The sequence below is a fragment of the Triplophysa dalaica genome, chromosome 8, assembly GCF_015846415.1.
Source record: "Triplophysa dalaica isolate WHDGS20190420 chromosome 8, ASM1584641v1, whole genome shotgun sequence".
Lineage (NCBI taxonomy): Eukaryota > Metazoa > Chordata > Actinopteri > Cypriniformes > Nemacheilidae > Triplophysa > Triplophysa dalaica.
This window is the reverse complement of record NC_079549.1, coordinates 3003252-3024762: the sequence shown is the minus strand read 5'-3', so window position 1 is coordinate 3024762 and position 21511 is coordinate 3003252. Positions and strand designations below refer to the sequence as shown.

Below are 21511 nucleotides of genomic sequence, written 5' to 3'. Positions count from 1 at the left end.
ATACTCATTTTCGCCTACTATATAGTCTGGAAGTAGGCGATTTTGGACGCAGCCTTGGTGAAGTATTGGCATTACATCATCACTAATCATTTTCTGGTGACACAAACCTGGTATAGGCAGTCGTTTCCAATTCTCAGCAGATTATAGTTTTATTTTACATGAATATTGCTATGCTAAAATGGTTGAAACCGGCATCAGAACTTTTGACGTCAGATTACTCATCTGCATGATTGGTGATGTATAAGACCACTTTAACAGATGGACAACCTATTCCAGATGGTATAAGATGAATAAAAACAATGGGTCGACCCAGTCCAGATGCCATTAGATGAATACTAACAAAATTAAACATTTAACAACAAATGGTTTATTATAGGTCACAGTTCATTTTTTATCAATCTATTAAACATGGTTGATTCAGATCAAAACTACAAACAGTTAACATTAAGACAAATACAAAGTTACACATTTAAGGTTTAATCAACATGTACAGACCTGTGTACCATGCAGGTGTTAGAGTAGAAAAAATTAAGAGATATTGAGATATTTATTGAGATTATTAGTGTCTTTCTCAGTTGGGTGGAACTAAACTCTTTCTTAGGCTTATGAATGCATTCAATAAATACTTACAAATTGAGTAAAGATTACAAATCCTTCAAACCTTCGAAAGCAAATATTTCAAGATAATCAATATCATAATGCAAGGCTCTTTTCTGGTAAACAGACATTTACAAACTTTAAGAATATTATAGATTGCAGATTTTCACCTCAACAGGCAGTCCCATTCACTTAAATGTCCATTGTTTTTTTATATTGTTTTTAGATTTTAGCTTAAAAAAATATTTGCTATTTTACTATATACAACAAAGCTCAAAAAGTTCTAGATCATATTTTGTACAATTAACTCATATCTTTTCCATGCTGAGGAAGAATTGACATCAGTGACAGGATCACTGTAATGCATTTGATGATGATGGTACTTCTTACAATGTTCCCAGGGTATACATATATACAAATGACATAGATGAGCAAAGTCACACACAAAATAACACACTCTTAAATAAACTGCAAATTTTTGCTGAACATCAAACAAAAAATGTCCAAGTCATATTTAACCTTCAAAATATATAGTATCTTTTAGCTGATGTGGTTAATCATTATGAATGTTTTGCTCAAATCAAATATCGCTAAACATTTCTGCTGTTTAGTAAAAAAGAATCATGTGAAAGTTCTTACATCAGAGCATTTTCTAGAAATTTGCACTATGAAGTGTATAAAGCTATACTGTAAAATGTAGTTTACAGTTAAAACAGTTTTGTGTTTGACCTTTGCATAAAAACAATAAAGCTATGCAAAATACAAAAAATACACCCCAAATTAAATTAAAGTTACATGAAGTTCACCCGAAATGAAAACTAATGAATTACTCACTCTCTAGTTGTTCCAAACCCTTTATAATTTTCTTTTAGTTGAACACAGAGAAGGATATAGACCCCACTGACTACCATAGAAGGTGAAATTACAGGGACATTCTTCAAAATATCTTCTTTTGTGTTCAACAGAACCCATATCAGAAATATGTGATATCTGGAAACGCTTGTTCTTTAGTTATTTCTATAGTCTACATGTTTTTATGGTATCAGGTTTTCTTAAGGCAGGCACTGTATATATTGCAGCCCCATTAAAAGACCGTAGTTAGTTTTCGGAAACAGCAGAGCATTATACGGTACGATCAGTGCACAATCCATTGACCGACACCGCTTTAATTCTGGCATAGGAAACAGTCAACGTATAGGCCAACACGATTTCTTCTGTCTCAAAATATGAAGGGTAAGATAATTAAGAGGCACCAGACGTCTCGCACACGATGAGGAGCCATGACAGCCTGTGACACAACCTCAAATCAAAATCAGTAAGCATTCAAACCTCGCTGAGAGCCGCTGGGCTCTGATCTGACCCCAGACCAGTCAATCTGACTTCTAAAGCAGAGTTGTTCAAACATGAGCAGAGACACAAGCCTGTGTTGGAGACGCTAATGGATCAGTAATGGGCTCTGTGGTTCTGATCAAAGCCGTGAAGCGCTTTGAAGATGGCTTTAAACTCTGGTATTGTCGGGCTACCGTGCCAAGATTTCGGTCTGAAGAGGTTGATTGTTCCGTCAGATATTTATCGTCATGTTCCTCAGGATCCACTGCTGTGACCGCTTGCCGTTACAGTCTTTGAGAGTAGGAACCATCTTATCGTCTTCATAAGGCATGTCCAAACACTGGTTACTGTTTACATGGAGCAGTGTCAGCCGCTGTGGGGAAAAGACTGAAATTTATATACATAAACCATAGACTGTATAAAATATGGACGTAGTGTCTGTGACGTTACCCGTAGGTTTGTGAAGAGTAAAAATTAAGCCTAAAGTAGGCGGAGGCGGTGGTCGCCATCTTGGCATTGCTTAATCACTCGTCACTCCCGAATAATCGAAAACGGTCAAAGGGGTAGGACGTGGGTGGAGCTGACGTGTCTGATTGCTGAAACGAACCACGACCACCAATCTCGACGTATTGGTGCTTGACATTTAAACATTTACACAGTTTACAGCTTACTCTTGACGTATATTACCTGAATGTGACCGCTATATGGACACCTGTCACCTGGCCGCGCCCTTAATTATGCAGAATTTTAAGGTTTATAATCTAAACAGATAATCTAAACGTTAAGACATGAAGGGCAAAATGACCTTTATAGACCAAAATATTTTTTTGTACCAGGGTGTAAACATGTTTTTTGTGTGCTGTAAAGTTGGCCATTTTAACATGGGGTTCAATGAGATTCGTCTGTGATTTCGAGCCAGCCTCTAGCGGCCAGTCGATGCAGTTTTAGTCACTTCCGTGTTGGTTTCATGAGAGAGACCGGAAGATTTCCCCTTGATATAAACACTTTAAATGTATAAGAACAGATGTGACTGCTTGCTATAGCGAGAGGGCTTCTAATTTCATAGCGACAGTTTAGGCAGAGTCCCTTTCCAACATGACAATGCACAAAACATTAACACCGATTGTGTAGCAAATCATAAACATAGTAAAGACTTTGAAATAAAGGGAACTGTATAAGTAGTTTAACATGGTTTCTACGCATTGTTCCATGCAACAGAACTTGAGAATCATGTAATATAAGCTGCAGCCCTGCTGAGTTCAGACACATGCTCCAAAATGCCTCCGGCCTGCAGATGATTGCTCCTCCACAGCTCTGAATGAAGGTAATCAGTCACTCTCTCACACTGAGACACAGGTGAGAATATTCACTGTTCTGCCTCTCCTCAACCATACACTGTTCAGATTCTGACACTGTTTTACAGTTGAAGCAGAAGACAGAAAGACAAATGAGTTGGGCCACATGCTGTGGCGGGTTCACCCTGAATCATTGAGCATTCGGAGTTCATCATGAACAGCCACTAGCTGCCCGTGAGAAATACAAATCACAGATGATCTCATTGAAATATCTCAATTATTTGTGACGGATAAGACCTTAAGAAAAAAACTTCTGTGTCACAAATGTTCCTCGTTGTAAAAGACAGATCTCACATTTCACGTCACAAGCTGAACTTTATTTTGCTGCCATTAAGTCAACATTTAAATGAAACCAGATTAGTTTACCTATATAATCTATATATCTCCATTCAATTAGTTTATTTAAGCAATATGTTTTTATTTTACTGTATAATTCACATTTTGATGCTTGTTATGCTTTTGCTGTCTAACACTATAAGCACACGTGATACACTGAACCGACCAATGTGTGTCCTGTGTAACATGTAACATAAATCATTACCTTCACTGTAAAACTTTAGGTTTGCCAGTACTTTACTGTAGATTTTTTTATTAACGTTTTAAACATAAACGTACCTATTTCTATCTTCTTTTATGAACCATGGAGAAATATCTTAAGTCACTTTTCTTGTATGTAAATGTATCGTAATTTACGAGGTTTCAAATATTTGTACAAAAAAAAGTTTAGGAATAATGTCTCTTTTAGCACATTTTAATCCCAAAAGTCGAATGTTTTTATTTTGGTTAAAATTGAAGTTTAACTCATTTTAAAAACAGTACTATTAGGAAAGTAATTAAATCCACAGTAAATTACTGTTAAACCTGCTGCAAAACTACAGCAAAGTGTAATTGTGACTCTGTTCATGATTTTAGTTTTTCTATTGGAATATAGAATTGCTACTTTATTTGATTTTTTGGTGGAACTTCATCATGTAAATATTTGATGTTCAATGCCCTGCAAAAATGATTTACCTTTTTTATTTCACCCAAAGCAAGTCATTAACAATATACATAAATATAGGTAAAAGACAAAAAAAGGGTTTAAGCATAAAAACAATACGTGTAATACTGCTTTAAATTGTAATGTTTAAAGTTTTCTATTGAAGTTATTTGCATTTTTGTGTTTCTGAGCAAAAAATAAATATCATACATTTTTCCCTGATTTACCGGAGACGCCCACTAAAATGTCATTCTTTGTAACAATCTTGTCTGGCATATTTTCAACAAAAATCTTTTTATGACAGTAAAAGACAATTACTTTCACCCCAAATGCTAATTAGTTGTATTGTAACTTATTTTTATAATTGGCAGCTATCCCACATAGGTGTTGCCCATTTGTCGATAACATTTTTTTACTCATTTAAAGCAAAATAAAAATGTAATATGCTCCCTTATTCTTTTATATATTTTAATATGTACAAGTCAGAAAAAGCATGTTGTTTGAATATGTACATGTGTTACACTGAATGACAATGTTACATCATTTCAACCATATTTTGACATTTATTCTCCAAACTTAGTCGAAACCATAAAGTTGACATTTTACATAAAATCGTCTTGGTTACGTGTGTAACCTCAGTTCCCTGATGGAGGGAACGAGACGTTGTGTGGTGAACGACAGATGGGGTTCGCCCTTGAGAACCAATCAACTCTGACTACTATAGAAAAGGCCAATGAAATTTGGCGAATGAAATTTGCATGCCGGGCTCCGCCCCCGGATATCCGGTATAAAAGGAAGCCGGCGTGCAGCATTCATTTACCTCTTGTTCTGAAGAGCCTGAGATCCTCTCACGACTGCAGCAGAATACGATACGTGTTTGTGGCTGTAACACATCTCAATAAAAGGGAAGGAAGGAGGCGGGAACCGGCAGACATTAAAACATTTAATAAAGTAATACAACAGCCGGCGGCCCCTCACGGACGACCGCCGGCGAACAAAACATAATATAAATACAAACATAACATAAGTTCGGGCCCGGTCCTCTCTCTTCGACGGTCCGGTCGCTCGTTCCTTTTATGCTCCCATCTCCTACGTGATTCGAGGCCGGTGTGCGCACAGCTGGCGCTAATTCACAATTACTCACCGGACTCGAACCACGGTCTCGCCCCGCCTACTCTACTACATACCCCCATCACCCCTCACAGGCCGGGGGGTACCCCCGCGACTGTGCAAGCTCCCTCCCCCTCCCTCGGGGGGGTGGGGTGGGGGGTATGCAGCGACGAGACGAGACAACGGAGACGGGAGCCCTCGGAGCGACCGGAAAGAGAGAGGGGAGAGAGGAAGAAAAAAAAAAAATCCGGTTCCCCGACATGCTGCCGCTCGTTCCTCAACCATCCGGAGTACTCTCCTTCGCGGTGCCTTGCGGTGGCCCTGGGGCTTCGGTGGACGGCTCGACCGTCCGCCCCCTGGCGGCCGGCGGTGGCTCCTCCTTTATCCGGGAGTCGGGGCGGGTTCCCCGTCCCCTGTTCCTCCCCCTTGGGCGGACGGACGCAGGCTCCGGCCTCTGGCAGGCGGTGGCTCACCCGGCACTTCCGCCCCCTGCTCCTCCCCCTCGGGGGACGGACACAGGCTCCGGCCTCTGGCGGACGGCGGCAACCCCCCCGCTCCCACTTGGACGAAAGCCACCCCACCTCGACCCAGGGGCGCGGCAGCAAAGGTCGCCGTTCCACCGAAGTTTTGACGGTGCCCGCACTGTGCACTTCCGTTTCTCCAGAGCCACCGCTTCGGGCAGCCACTGGCGGACGCCCTTCGTCCGCGCTGCCCGACCTCTCCGGCACCGCGAGGCCACTCGGCGGCGAGGACTCTCCGACAGCATGTCTCTCCTTCCTCCCGGGTTTCGGCACCACTGTAACACATCTCAATAAAAGGGAAGGAAGGAGGCGGGAACCGGCAGACATTAAAACATTTAATAAAGTAATACAACAGCCGGCGGCCCCTCACGGACGACCGCCGGCGAACAAAACATAATATAAATACAAACATAACATAAGTTCGGGCCCGGTCCTCTCTCTTCGACGGTCCGGTCGCTCGTTCCTTTTATGCTCCCATCTCCTACGTGATTCGAGGCCGGTGTGCGCACAGCTGGCGCTAATTCACAATTACTCACCGGACTCGAACCACGGTCTCGCCCCGCCTACTCTACTACAGTGGCATAAGGGACACAACGTCTCGTTCCCTCCATCAGGGAACTGAGGTTACACACGTAACCAAGACGTTCCCTTTCTGTCGGTCTCTCGACGTTGTGTCGAGAACGACAGATGGGGTTATCTATGGAAAACGCCACAAACGCTGTATCGCGTCACAATCTCAGCGAAGCGACGGTAACAAGCCTGGGCGTGTCAGCTCGACGCTTTCGTGAAACTTGTAACCTTCCAGTGTGGTGGTCGGGGGGTTCCAGAGCTTTCTGGGAGAAAGATGGGTACAGCCCTGACCGGTAACCTTTCACGGACGGGGTTCAGTTCGTAGTCATGAGCGAAGGCTCTGAAGAACAAAAGGTAAATGAATGCTGCACGCCGGCTTCCTTTTATACCGGATATCCGGGGGCGGAGCCCGGCATGCAAATTTCATTCGCCAAATTTCATTGGCCTTTTCTATAGTAGTCAGAGTTGATTGGTTCTCAAGGGCGAACCCCATCTGTCGTTCTCGACACAACGTCGAGAGACCGACAGAAAGGGAACCCTTTTGTAAATGTCTTTTGATAGGACCATCTAAACGTCTTGTTATTTGACGGAGGTGTTATGACCCTTTCACACCATGACAATAACTATTACTATATTAGTGTCCACACAGACGGACAATTGTGTCTCTTCTCCTAACCAGATCAGTTTCCTAACTTGTAAATTAAATTTGGGATGGATTAGAACCCTAACACACATTTGAAAGCTACATAAGTCATCAAGGTTTATTATTTAAGGCAGTGGATCCCAAATCCAGTCCTAGGAACCCCCCCAGAATGTTTAAGATCTCTCTATACAGTATACTGTAAAACATCATCATCAGTTGGTTTGTGTGTTGATATGGGAGACGTCTCATGCATTCTGGTGGAACCTAAACATTGCCTGAGTAACAAAACTTGAATGCAAATGGTATAATTATAAAATGAAAAGTCTTGTATATTTTGAAAATCATACTGTACTATACGAGTGGGAAGACTGATGACACAATGTATAGAAAGAACGAAAATCGCACACACAAAGACACAAGCGTTGGTGAAACACTGATGTCTGAACATAATGAAAAAATTAGAACGCATATTAAAAATCCTCGAGTGCCCATTAAAATTCAGGGGTTTGACAATAAATATAAAAAAAAATCGTATTCTGTTTGTGATGAGCGCAGCTGCCATGTGACCGCGGGAGTGTGTCTGCGAAAGCCGGGGCCATGAAAGAAACCTTTCACAATGAGATCACTTCAAAAGCGCTCGTAAACAAAGACAGGTCCATTTCAAACCACCACGAACAGATAATCAACCTCGAATAAAACCGCCTTCTCGGATCGTGCTCAACAAAAGCCGCTGTAGGTGGGTGTGCTGGTTGCCAGCAGGTTTTCGTATCAAAATAAAAATATTAATGTAATAATAACACCTTTAAAATGAAATGTAATTTAGTGGCCCTGAAATACCAGGATATGTCTAGCAGACGTGTTATTGCGTTTGTGTTTCTGTGAGATCCTGTCCTCTTTCATTTCTCTCAAAAGGTCAGAAGCAATTGCTTCTAAATGCATGATAAGCTGCCTGGAATCTAGGCCATGACCCCAGAAGTCAAAATCAGGTTAAAATTTCTTACCAGTTCAACTATGAGCCATGACTTTATTAACATATTGTAATCCTATTCATGAACCGCTCAAATGCATATCATAAACCAGAACGCATTAGAGAAGTTAAGATGATTACAACCATTTCTCTCAGACCAAACATCACATCTGGTTACATCTACATTTTTTGCAAAGGAAAATATGTTATATATTTATTACATCGCTGTTGGTAAATACCCAAAGTTAAATCCAGAAAAGATATCTAGATTTAGGAGAGTAACTTTTAAGTTGTATTCCATTACAGTTACAAATTACAAATCGGTAAAGGAACTTAATCCAAGCACCAATATAAAAGTTATGTAATCTGATTATTACTTTTGGATTCCTTCAAAGTCAAGTATAAATACAGTCAATTAAAAATAAAAATACTTAGTAGACGTGTTATGTGCGCATGCACCAGCAGGTGGCTCATCACTGACAACATAACCAGGAACCACTGCATGCCAAAATACAGATTTTAAATGAAACCACTGAAATCCTGATAGTATTTCCTTTTTTCACAAAATGTAACTGTAATCTTTGTTAACTGTACAGAAGTTTTTTCGTTTTTTTCGTATCCTGATTACGTAACACTGTTACACGTATTCCATTCCGTTGACTTTGGGTTGGGTCGCTAATTCTATCAGAACTGACCTGCCATAAACAGGAAGTTGTGTTAGTTACAGAATGTAATCAGTTGGGCTGTAGTAGAGCTTCCTAAAGACCTCCAGACGGGTGAAGTTGCGCATCACCCAGGCCTGAAGGGGGCCATCATCGCAGTATTCCACGGTTGGCCCATACGTTCCATCCTCCAACCGACTGATGGTCAGACATGACTGGGTGATTATGTGAAGGAAGGTGCGTTTCTGATGGTTGCCATGAAATATGACGAAAAAACAAATATGATAATAATGAGGTAAGGGCAACAAAAAAGTACTATAGGGTTAGGGTGTGGTTTAGGGTTTGTTATGCATAATTTATAGTAAATATCTTTGTGTAACAAGGGCACCTTAACAAAGTCCTATCAAAAAACTATATGTGCAAACTGTTAAAAACAACTGGTAAGATGATATTTTAAGTCTTTTTCACATAAATTTTACTTTTAAAAAACGTGTGCAAAAACTTGACAGAAAAATGCAAGTAAAATTTACTTAAAAAAAACAGTTTGAAGAAACATTACAAAAAAATGTATGTTAACTTTACTTAAAAAATACGTGCGCAAAACTTGAGCAAATAAACATAAATCCTATAGTTGTTTCTACAGTGCACCGTACTATACAAGTCTCAGGCAAATAAAAGGTGTTTTGTTTTTAACTGCAATTTATATATTTTGCTTTGCCATTAACTGTACTACTCAAGTACATTTTTTGTATCAAAAAAATACGTCCACACAGAGGTGTTATCTCACACATTTACACATGTAACTCATTTACACTTGAGTAACACGTTCCTGTAACTCAATAACTCGAGCTGTAAGTATATGAAGCTTTTCATAAAGAAATCTGCCAAATGCATACATGAAATGCAAACATTTTTGTGAAGTATTAAATGTGCCCGAGACCTGTGGACATTCGAGAATGGGATGTAATGTATGTGTGAAATGTGTTGAAATGTTAACTCATTATTTTGTGTATCATAATGACTAAAATAAAGTGTAATGGAGCTGATGCAGTGAGACGCAGTGATGAAAACAGTGCCAGAAACTGAGGAGATCATCAATTTTCTCGTGCAGTGTGTAAAACCAGAATGTTATTTTAAAACAAATCTCTCTGGTTGAGAAGGATTGAGTGTTTTAAATGAGACACAAAACCTTGTTTTGGAGGGAAACTGAATCCCATTTTACTGGTAAGAAATTGTAGAACAGCAATGATGTTGTCAATGTCATGTTATGTTTTATTTTCGCTCCGAGTTCATGTTTTCCCGAATTGACCTTGTTACTCTGATCCTTTGGTTTTAAATTGCCCCACACACATTTCTGTTCTCCCTTATTGCATTTCCCCTGTGTATTTAAGACCTGTGTTTTTTTTGTTCAATGTCCAGTGTTGTGTTTATGGTAACTTGTGCTCCTGTGTTTACTGTCTTTACTCTCTTGTGAATTGATTGAATTCCCTTTTGCAACTCTACTCCTTCGTCATGCGGCTTTGTGTACCAGCTACGCGTGACAGATGTCAAGATCACTTTCCATTAGATATATAGCCGAGCATAACTTTGAAGGCTGTAAAATAATTGCAATGCTGTGCAATTGGAGGTGAAAACTACGAGCTGGATGCATGTGTCTAATATCAAAACTGAAGCCACAGAGGGCACAGAGCTCTATTTTTAGATGGCGTCTGATTTTCTCAGCCTCTTTGCGATTCAGCAGTCAGGTCACTTACAGCTGAAGTGAGATGTCCTGTCTCAAATCAAAGACTCGTTTATTTGATCATATAAGAACCGGAATCGACCCGGACCCGGAGAATAATCTGTAATATTAACTGTAAGGGATATCGACAGTTACGGAGCTGTCTACAGTAAGACCTGCTTTGCTTTGTAAACAATTACCAGTTGTGGTGTGTGTGATATGTGTTTCTGGATATCTTGAGAATGTCGTAATGAATCTCAGGTATCGATTATGGTACTTTCACAGAAAATCAATGTGCTCGTGGAAACCTAAGAGGGGGATGATACAGTATGCAAGTAATCAGATATATTTCTCATTGTGACCGCTCTGAATGACATGTACAGCCTTACAAATGTGTATGTATTATTTACCTACGCTTTTATATCTGAACAACTCACAATGTAATGTTTGCAACTACAGTGGGAGTCTAAATCACAAACACCAAACTTAAACAAAACATTAGCTTACCTTAAAATCATATTCCCATTTGCCCACATACTAAGGAATGTACAAAAAGAAAAGCAAATCAATGGCCATTTTGAGGAGCACTAAGTGCACAGCATCTCGGAGACGCTGTTCTGGCTTAGGACTTGTGATCAATATCCAGACAAGGGGGAAAACTGATTCTGGATCAGCTCTTGGTATTTGTTATTCTAAAAATAAAGTAGTGTCACACCATGAACAGTCGGGTGGATACAGAATGTGGTACATACAGGGGCACCATCTGGTGGCTGATCCTTCCCTTATTCTGTACGAGGAATACCAACTTCTGCCTTCAAATAGAAGATTGAGAATACCACATGCTCGGCTGAATAGGCTACGTGTATCCTTAGTGTATAAATTGATAAAAAAGATCAAGCAGAAATTCCAACAATGAAGTGAAACTGAATTGAATTTAAAACATATTAGCTTCATTTTCTTAAACAAGCCCAGAGTGATGATACTCATAGCCAGTCTTCCGTCACTATGTCATGTCACCTTTACTTGTTCTACTGCCTGCGTGTGGATACGATAATCCTGAACTTGACTTTAAATGGCACGGTAATTATTTTCCTATTCACTTTCAATTTAACCGTAACTGAGTTATGCAAACTGATTATGTACCTCTGCATCGTATTCAAACATCTGGTTTCCCTTCATGTGGTGACATTTCAGCATAACGACAGGTCCGTTGAGCCGCGATACATCCAGACACAGGTCATCTGTACGGATCTCCTTATCAGCTGTGTACGAGAATACCTGCAGAACAAGATGATCCGTTGGGAATTATTGTGGAGAACGTTCATAAAGTATTAATTTCGTTATAAATTACTGACATGCTGCACATGCTTTAGCCAATCCTTGATAGCAAAGAAGCTAAGAAAAGAAACATGCATATGAGTGGGGATGTTCTCACCTGGTTGCCGCCCATTCCGTGACAGTTGAAGAAACCAACCTTTTCGTTCTCTTTACGGCCCATGTTATCCACACACTGATTGGTCTCAACATTTCTGATCTAAACACGAAACAGGAAAATGAGTCGGGGCAATTCCAGTTCTGCATTAAAGACACCTTTCTTATAATAGAACATGGTCTTTGATCATTAAAGCACACGTTAAAGGATAACCTAAAAAAATGTGTCTCACATATAAGGTTCTATCACGCAAAACATTATTTGAAGTATTCGTTTATAAAAACACAAAAAACTTACATACAAAATGTTTTAAAATGTTTTGTAATAATGTGTTTTTTCTTGTTCAATTAAAGCAAAAAAGGCAGTGGTAAATAGTTTGTCTTATACAGATGTTACTTTTAGATAGGAGTTTTAAAAAAGATTGAAAAAAATAGGGATAAAAAAAGCTGATGCTGTTTGGTCCTCTTGTGTGCCAATGAAAGAACAAAGTTAGACTTTGTAGATCAACCTTTTTGTTTTCTAAGACACATAACATAATGTAAATAAGTTGTTGTTTTTTGATAAAAATGTCAAATAGAACATTATAAATGTAAGGTGATGAGCTGTCATTCCTATTAAAATATTAAGCATATTGTTTCCTTGTGTGGTGTTTGTTAAACCAGGGGTTTTTAAACTACGGTCTGGGACCCCCAGGGGGCCTCCAGAAGGTTGCAAGGGGTCCCCCAGAATAAATATAAAAGTCCACAGTGTTCATCTGCTTTTTTTGCCATTGATAGTCTCCAGTATTGTTTATATTTGAATCTTTCTAGTGAGTTTTTCTCAAAATAGTTTCTTTTTTGGGACTTAAGTGAAATTGATGCCGACTATTAAGGTTAAGAAACAATGTGTTGTCTTTATAACATCTTATTTACTATTTATCTAACAATTGTTAAACGTTTCTGTACACAGAAACGGTATAGATTGATATATATTTTAGAAAAGGAGGTCCCTCACAAAAGGTTAATCAGATTCGGGCTCCATGGCATCATAAAGTATTGTGAGCCCTTAAAGGCCAAAAATGAAAATAATGCCATAATTGACTCAGCCTCAGATTGTTCCAAACCTGTATAAGTGTCTTTGTTCTCATAAACACAATGGAAGATATTTAGAAGAATGTCAGTGACCAAACCGACTCCCATAGTATTTGTTTTCCCTACCATCCCCTTAATATTATAACGCACATGTATTCTAGGTACTGTATGTGCACAGGCTGAAACTAAATCAATTTAATTCCCCATCTGACCATACAATATCTGAAAAGAATAACATTAAGAGTTGTTTACCTCTCCGAGTGAGTAATACCTCCGTGGAATCTGAGAGTCGGGGTAGATGTTCTCCAGGTACCATGAGAATGGTTTGCACTTCAGAGCGTCTCTTAAAGCTTTCCGAGAGGAGACGTCTCCATAATCCACCCGAACCACACCTGTGCAGACACACAAACATTAAAGAGAGAGAGCGGTCATTTGCAGATATTGATGACATCATGAAGATACTGGCATTAAAGTGATTGTTCACCCAAAAATGAAAAGTCTGTCGTGAATTACTCACTCTCTAGTTGTTTCAAAGCTGTGCACATTTCTTTGTTGTGGTTAACACAGAGAAAGAGATATTTGGAAGAATGCTTGTAACAAAATGATTCTTGGACCCCATCGACTACCATAGTAAAAAATGTACAATCAAATATCGCCATACAATTCTTCAAAATATCTTATTTTGTGTTCAAAAGAACAACCCACTGCCCAACTAACATTTCCCACTATGATAGTCAATGGGGTGAAACTACAAAAAAACTGGTAATATAAAAGCATTGCATTCAGTAAGACTACCGAAAAAAACCCCTTTTTCTCCATTTCAGATGGCATCAGTTTAGATTCTGTTATGCGTAACGATTATTTATTTGTTTATTTGTTTTTGTAATTACAATAAATGGATTGTCAAAGTACTTAAACATTTAGTATAATTAGAACACATTAAAACTTTACAAAACTTTCGCCCAATTTGGAATAAATACAGAAATCCAAAGTTATCCAAATTCTATCATTTACGTATTGCTCTCTATTAAACACTAGAGGGTGCATCAACATCACTTTTCCTCCAGTAAAAAAATTCAAGTCCACTGTAAATTCATTCCAAGATGTCAGTGGACGGGGTGTGTACGGGTGGTCTCGAATTGGGTTCTGTGTCTGGCTTCTGCAGAGGGGTATCAGTCTATCGCTATCAGTTTATTACAAATACACAAAGAGCTCCTGATGTCCCAGAGGTCTCTGCATCAAGAAAAAATATCAATATTTTTCGGCTGAGTGGAGAGTTTCTGACATTCTTATTCACTTCAGCAATGTACACTTGATATTTTTGGCAGTGTTTTTGTGATCTCTCCTCCCTCTCCTGCCATCTCTCTCTCTCTCTTATTGTCTATGTACATGATAAATTATCTTGGGAGTTTCTCTGGACTGAGGGCCAGAACCACTCTTACATACTGCATGAAATATGTTTTGTTGTTACATGTATTTACATGTATATCACTTTCTTTAATAGCTCAGTGTCACACTCCTGTCGGCACAGAATGAAATATGCATGACAAATGCAATGTATTCTGGTTAAAAATTTGTCCCACTATTATCGGAAGATTGCATGAACAGGTTTAAACTCAAGGTTAAAGGTTAAGTTTTAGGACAGGGATTTAATAAACGTTATTTTACCTGATTTCACCAAATGGGACAGTAGTGACATTGAGTACAAACCTGTTCATGCAGTATATACAATGTTAGGTTTATTCTTAAAACAGTGTAGGGTCTATAATTCAAACATGAGTTATACTTCAGATACGTTGGGGCTCAATGTTTTACTGAGGATGGGTTTTTTGTGGGGAGGAATGTTGTTCCATGAACACGTTTTACCAGGCAAAATCGCAGTAACCAACAACTTGAGTGTTAATGAGTGATTTTTGGGTGGAATATTCCTTTAAAGTGTCAAGATTTCCTGTACAATGGCCCTTAATATCTCAAATTCCAGTATTAGCCGCAAATGCCCTAGTCATCTAACACATGCTTTAGTCCCCACAGCACACCAAAGCACAGCACCGCTGGGATTCCTTTCCAGGAAAAACTCGTCTCACACACACACACAAACACACACACACACACGCACACACACACACACACAAACATGCTCCCTCTCTAGTGTTTACCACAGAGGTAACAGTAAAGCCTAATCTCATTATTGTCTTTGTACAGAATACTGTGTTTTTTATAGCCCACTATTTCCCACGTCTCCCTGGAGGCAAGATTCAGATAAGAGAAGTTCATGAACGCGTGAGCAGCAGACCTGAACTCAGACACCCAGCACAGTGGCAGGCATGAATAAAAGATGGCAAATCTTCAATCTGAGAAAAATATTTGTCCCACTGCAGTGGCGTGAATAAATCTATAACTGCTGACTGTTAAGTCTATATCAGGATATAAAGCAATGAAAGATGAGCGCTGAGTACAGGGTTGTCACGGTACCATAAACATATCTTAAGATATTATACCTTATGAAATATTGATGGCACATAGTATTGTGATGCTGTGTCAGGTTCATAATTTAAATCTACAAAATAGACTACAATTCCTTAATACACAGATCTAAATGAAACATGTTGTATTTAGTGAACTGTATTATGCTGAACAATATTTGTAGTATTAACTGTAGTAATTGGATGAGCAAATACTGTAGTATACTATAATATTTATTCTGGTAAGATTTAAAAACAGAAGTGTCTAGTAATTTTAGCAGCGTTTACTGTAGTAACTACTAAAGATATTTTTAACATGGGAACTAATTCAATCAATGTGAAACAAATTGGATTTCTAGCAATGCTAAATGAGTCCAAAATTTGCGTCCGAAATTTCCGCACGTCAAAAAATAAATACGACCTTACGTTGTTGTCAATCACATTTACACACTGCTTCCGATATGTTCGTCTGTCAAAATGATTCTCTGGGTTCTCTTGCTATATCCGTTGCAAGCATTTTGAGAGGTATTTGACAATTCAAAGACACCGTACAAACAAGCAGCAAATTCAAAATACATACAAATATTTCGTCCTGTATGTGTAAAGACCTTTAGGCTTACTTTAAATGTGACTAAAACGGCCAGTGTGTGGCGACCATTTTCTGTGTCAGTGAATCATTCAACCAGCTCAATCTAAGCAGCTGATTCATTCAAGAACGAAACTGTCTCGAGTAATGACTCACAGAATCATTATCTCGTTCGAGTCGTTCAAAACACGGATTCATTTTGGAGAGAAACACAGCAAAAAGACAGATGAAAGTGTTCAAATGAACGTTAATGCGCATATGCATCATTAGTTAAATAAAGAACACTGCATTCTAGAAAAGCAGACAACAATACCTCACAGACAATAAAACAGACGGAGAGAACACAATAACTGGCCAGATGAGTGCACAGAGCTCTATTACAAATTACAGAATAGTTTAGAAAGAATTTGTATATCTTACTATCAACTGTACTTAAACTGGTTTGTCATAAAAAAGTGATATCAATGCCCAAAATTAAAATGGCAGCCATTTCATTTCAAGCCATTTACACTTTCTGAGGAGCCTTACCTGGTGAGATGATGTAAAAGAAATCTTTAAACTCGTCCATCCAGACTTCGGCCAGTCGTCTGTTGTTCTTGTTAATAACTTGACCAGTTCCACCAGGGAAGCTGTATGGTGTGGCTTTCCGGAATACATGACCCACATGAGAACACGTGACTATCTCAAGACATCCTCCACACTGCCAGATCTATTGCCAGACATACAAAACAAATTATAATCTGATACAGTAAACACAGACTGTAAATGTTTGCATATTACCGAACTCAATCATAAATACAGTCAATGTAGAAAATCGTTTGCTGTAAGATAAGTGATCAGCGATGTCACACCAAACTGTGCGAAAATATGATGAAAGTATTTCAGAAATATGAAATGTGGATAGCTGGACTTTACACAGACTTATTTTTTTTATCAAGAATACTATTTAAGATGATACTGTCCTACTAAAATGAATACACTAATGTTAGAGAGCATAGGTTACGTGGAAAGTGTATAGTATATCATTAGGAATAAAACATTGGTTTATTTTAACTTTTAAGTTCATCATCCTTGGAGACATTCTTCATTATTCGTATGATGGAATTGGATGCGTACCAATGTTTCATGAATAAGACGTGAACCCTGTTTAAAGATGATTTCTGCGCTTGTTTCTACATGAGATTGACACATAAGGCCCACTTTGTCGGTATGGCAGAGATTGACGTCATTTAATTAAACGCTCACCCTAAAAGACATCTCCAGGTTTTCTCCTCCCCATATATCCATACCCGAGTCATACGTGCCGATCTCTTCAAAATATGTTCGGTCAATAGAGAACAGACCTCCCGCCATTGTTGGAGTTCTGAAAATGTTCAGACACACAACTGATGGGTTATTTCATTGCCAGACAGCAGGGAGGGCTTAAAACTTTAACATTATACATTCACATTTTCTGTATGCATTTGCCAGATATTTCTGTCCAGCAATTGACCCTTCACCCCACCCTCATTTTTTTTTTGCTGCTTTGTCCATAAGCTTTCTGTATCAACTATGAGCTCCCAGTGTAAATGTGTGCACTCCCTTGGGAAATATTTGAGTCCACACCAGCAGACGATAACGTTACGTTAATTCAAAACTTGCACGATGCAGTAGGCTACTACTGTCACACAAATGGATGTATAGATAACCTTAATGTGGTGTAGATTTACTCCGAAATTCGTAGTAATGACAGTTTTAGAAAGAGAGTCGTGAGGGAACGACGCGAGGCCGATGACGCGAGTGATACTCAGCTGTGCGTTGCACCGGTCTCGCATCTCTCACGGAGGAGATTGGAAGCATAAAGGACATCGACAGGAGTGTAGGACGAGAGAGGACCAGGCCTGAACTTTTGTGTGGCCGGCAGATGACCGTGAGGGAGCTGCCGGCATTTAAAACTTTCATATTAATTACCAAAGCTGTACTACGGCAGGTTGTTTCTGACTTGTTTTCTTTGTCAAATAAAATGGCTGTCAGTCTAGGGGGCACAGAATATCGGCGTTATGTTGGTCAATCAAATTGCTTGCGAAGGGTCAATTAGGTATTCTGGGTATACATTTTATGTTTAAAGGGGTAACTCTGTACTGTATAAAATACCTTTAATAACACATCTTTCCTATTTTAAAGATAAAGGTTATTTTTGTAGTTTTTTAAATTGTAAAAAAAATGCTGTGATGTACCTTACAGGAAGGGTCCTGTCTCCTTTTCGCCGGTCCATCTCTCTCTGAGGAACTGGATACCATCTGAAGTTAAGTTTCCAGTTGAATCCCCCGTAGGTCATATCTGAGCCGGCCATGTACTCAAATGTCTCATCGCTGATGACATCAATGATAGGGCACACCACAGCCCTTCTAGAAAAACAAACCAAGAAATAACCCATTTACTTTCGTCTTAACATGGCAGTAAAGTTAAGCCAATTTTAACAAGAATTATGCTTTTAGCAAATGTGCTGGTTGCGTTCCCTGACAAACAAGGCAAACTAGACATGACTAGTGAGTGTCTAAGACTGGGCAATACTCTGCAGCTAAAACATTATGACCCGGTTGCACAGACAAGGCTTATCTTAAGCCAGGACTAGACCTTACTTACTGTAAATTTACACAATTGGCAGACGCTTTTATCCAAAGCAACCTACATCGCATTATACTATACAATTGTTTCGGAGTATGTGAAATTCCTGGGCTTGAACCCATGACCTTGGCATTGCTAGCGCCGCACTCTAACCACTGAGCCACAGAAAATTAGGATATTTAAGGCACTTTACTGGTTTGCACATTACTGGTTTGCATCTTAAGATAAAACAATGGTACTGACACATTTTAAGAATATTTAATTACTTAAGACAGGTCAAACATTCATTTTAGTCTAGGACTAAACTTAAGTGTTGTCTGTGAAACCGGTCTGTAAAACCTTATATATGTCATATTTATATATCATATATGTCAATTAAAGTAAGCTTTGTTGTCATTCTACTATATGTACAGCCATACAGAGGGATGGATAACTGGACTGTGTTATAACAGGATAACAGTAGCCAGTATTTTCTAAATCTTGATTAAAAAAAAATGCGAAATTACTACGTTTCCATTAAACGGTGTTATGCGATTAAAGTGTTTTTAGTTTCTTTTCGTAAATAGTCATTATGGCCATACTTCTTCTTTGTGCGTTTTATGTCAGGTTGCATAGTGCCACCCACTGTGATGAAAGAGTGAAAAGAAATGTCTATATTTCCTTAAATATTTTCATATTACCTCACCATTCCTTATAAATCTCCATACTGCACTCACTCGTTTGCTGCATTTAGGCTTCATATTTTGAAGTGTTAGTCATTCAGCATATTACACAATAAATACTTACACATATTGTATGTTACATATCTACACATATAACCCTTATAAATATAACACATACTATTCATATATTAATATTTTTTAGCCCTATTATTTATACATATTAATATTTTTTGTCTTTTAAACAATATCATTTATAATTCATTGTTTGATTTCTCAAAAAATGATTTGCGGTTTGTACTTGGTCATCACATTACACATATTCCAAATAACCCGGGAAGCACTTACATGTTTTCCTATGTAAGTACATACTGTAGTAGACTGCTTTAGACTGCAATAAACGCTTATGACTGAAATGTCTTAATGCAGGGATTTACTTGAATTACCCCAGAGAGGTTCTCTCCCCGAGGAAGTAAATATTTAAATAATTTCATGAAATACTTGCTTGTTTATCTTTAAAAACATGAGCTTTTAATGTTTTGAGCATTTTATAAGTAGTATTTTAGTAACTATTGTTGTTTCTTAACATTTCTTTGCTATTTTACTTTTTTTTAAGTATTGAAATTATAGCATGTTGACCAAATTCCAAAAAGCCATACAGCTAACAAACTCTCTATTTATACATGAGCTGTGCTATTGATCATATCTCTAAAGAGTCAAATATGTTTAAAAATGTAAACTAAGGAGAATACAATAAAGATAAATGTTTGGCCCTTGTGACCAAGACCTCATTCTTACAAGCCAACACAAGCAAGGCAGAATATACAAGCTAAGGCTTATACAAAAAGTCATTACATTTGTCGCTAGGCACTTTTTGGAAAATAAGTAGCTAAAGGGGTCTCACAAGCCTTAAAATCTATATTGACAAAGCAACACCGTAATTATAAACATTTGTGTAGCTGTTTAATACATGCAAACATAGTAAAGTATTAAATGCAAACTGAAAGTACCCTAATATTCGTTGCATAATACAATGAATCAGAATGGTTTGAAATAGGCAATAAAAGGGGGTGGAGGATGTGCAGAACTGGGGTCCGTATAAAGCACAACTATGGCAGACGCTCAGTAATTCAGATGAGTCTGGCACTTCGTTGCCATGTGTTCATGCAACAGAATGGCTTTTATGTGAACAAACAGAACGTGAGCAACAATGAACAGTCTTTGGAAGATGGCTCTCTTTGACGACTGAATGCGGGTCTTTCCAATTCATTACAATAACTTACTGTTTTCCTCTACAGCCATATATCGTACCGACAGCATGACTCATGACCGACCTCTGATCTGTGTAAAAATCCCTTCGCTCTGATTTCTCTTAGCTCTATGGCAGGAAATGCTAATTGGATAAACACCTCTGGCTGAAGCACTAGACTTATTCTGATCAATGCAAACTCAATACAGGAACCACACAGCGCTTGAAACATCAGAATGACTAACTTATATGCCTTACTGGCCATAGAATACATTTCTTTGAAGTTCATGCTCTATTATAAAGAGGTCTGTAGAAGTGTCAAACGCAGCTGAGGATGAGGGTCTATGCTCTGTGCGTGCTTGTGTGTCTGGCTGTAAGAGTAACAGGATATTTGACAGCAATGTAATTTTGAATATGTGATGTACCTGATTCTCTTTTAATGTAATAACGATCACTTTACAAATGGAGACACATCAATAAGATGGACAATAGGATTATACAATGAGAAACCATGAGGCAAAGATAAAGATAATATGTTCAAATGGAGGTAAACAAGCAAAGGTGTATAGGAATGAGGTGAAAATATGTTTGATTTATTGTTTGTTCTGTTAAGGAAAAAAAGACATCCTCCCTGTTTCTCATTCCTCCAAAAATTGAATTGTAGTAAGCCAAGGATGTTGAGTCAGGCTAGTCAAGATGCTTAAAGGAAGTGCTCCATATTAACACCTCAATATACGTCTGTTAATCGCAGGATTGTCTTTATCTGCTTTGTTGACACTCAAAGCGATAATTATTTAAGACCAAAATGTAAGTTAAAATATTTGTTCATGACTACTGAAGAAAAATATTACAGACATCTTGGATGTCCTGAGGGTGAGTAAATTAACAGCGGATTGTCATTTTTGCTGCCTGCAAGCAGTATTCATCCATATTTTAGTGTCAGGGCCGACCCATCCAACAAGCAATTCAGGCAATTGCCTAGGGCCCCACAAC

General features: G+C 38.5%; 1 protein-coding gene across 1 annotated transcript in view; it reads right to left on the bottom strand.

Moving 5' to 3' along the window:
* Window positions 1-351: 351 nt before the first annotated feature.
* galnt13 (UDP-N-acetyl-alpha-D-galactosamine:polypeptide N-acetylgalactosaminyltransferase 13) overlaps window positions 352-21511 on the bottom strand; it is a 31782-nt gene continuing 10622 nt past the window's right edge. Inside the window, exons 6-12 of the mRNA XM_056754091.1 lie at window positions 18220-18390; window positions 17249-17366; window positions 16532-16712; window positions 13208-13347; window positions 11889-11987; window positions 11597-11731; window positions 352-2299 (exon numbers count right to left, since the gene is read on the bottom strand). Of these exons, the coding sequence (XP_056610069.1) occupies window positions 2159-2299; window positions 11597-11731; window positions 11889-11987; window positions 13208-13347; window positions 16532-16712; window positions 17249-17366; window positions 18220-18390 (985 nt within the window). The 3' untranslated portion in view covers window positions 352-2158. The remainder of the gene's footprint in view (window positions 2300-11596; window positions 11732-11888; window positions 11988-13207; window positions 13348-16531; window positions 16713-17248; window positions 17367-18219; window positions 18391-21511) is intronic.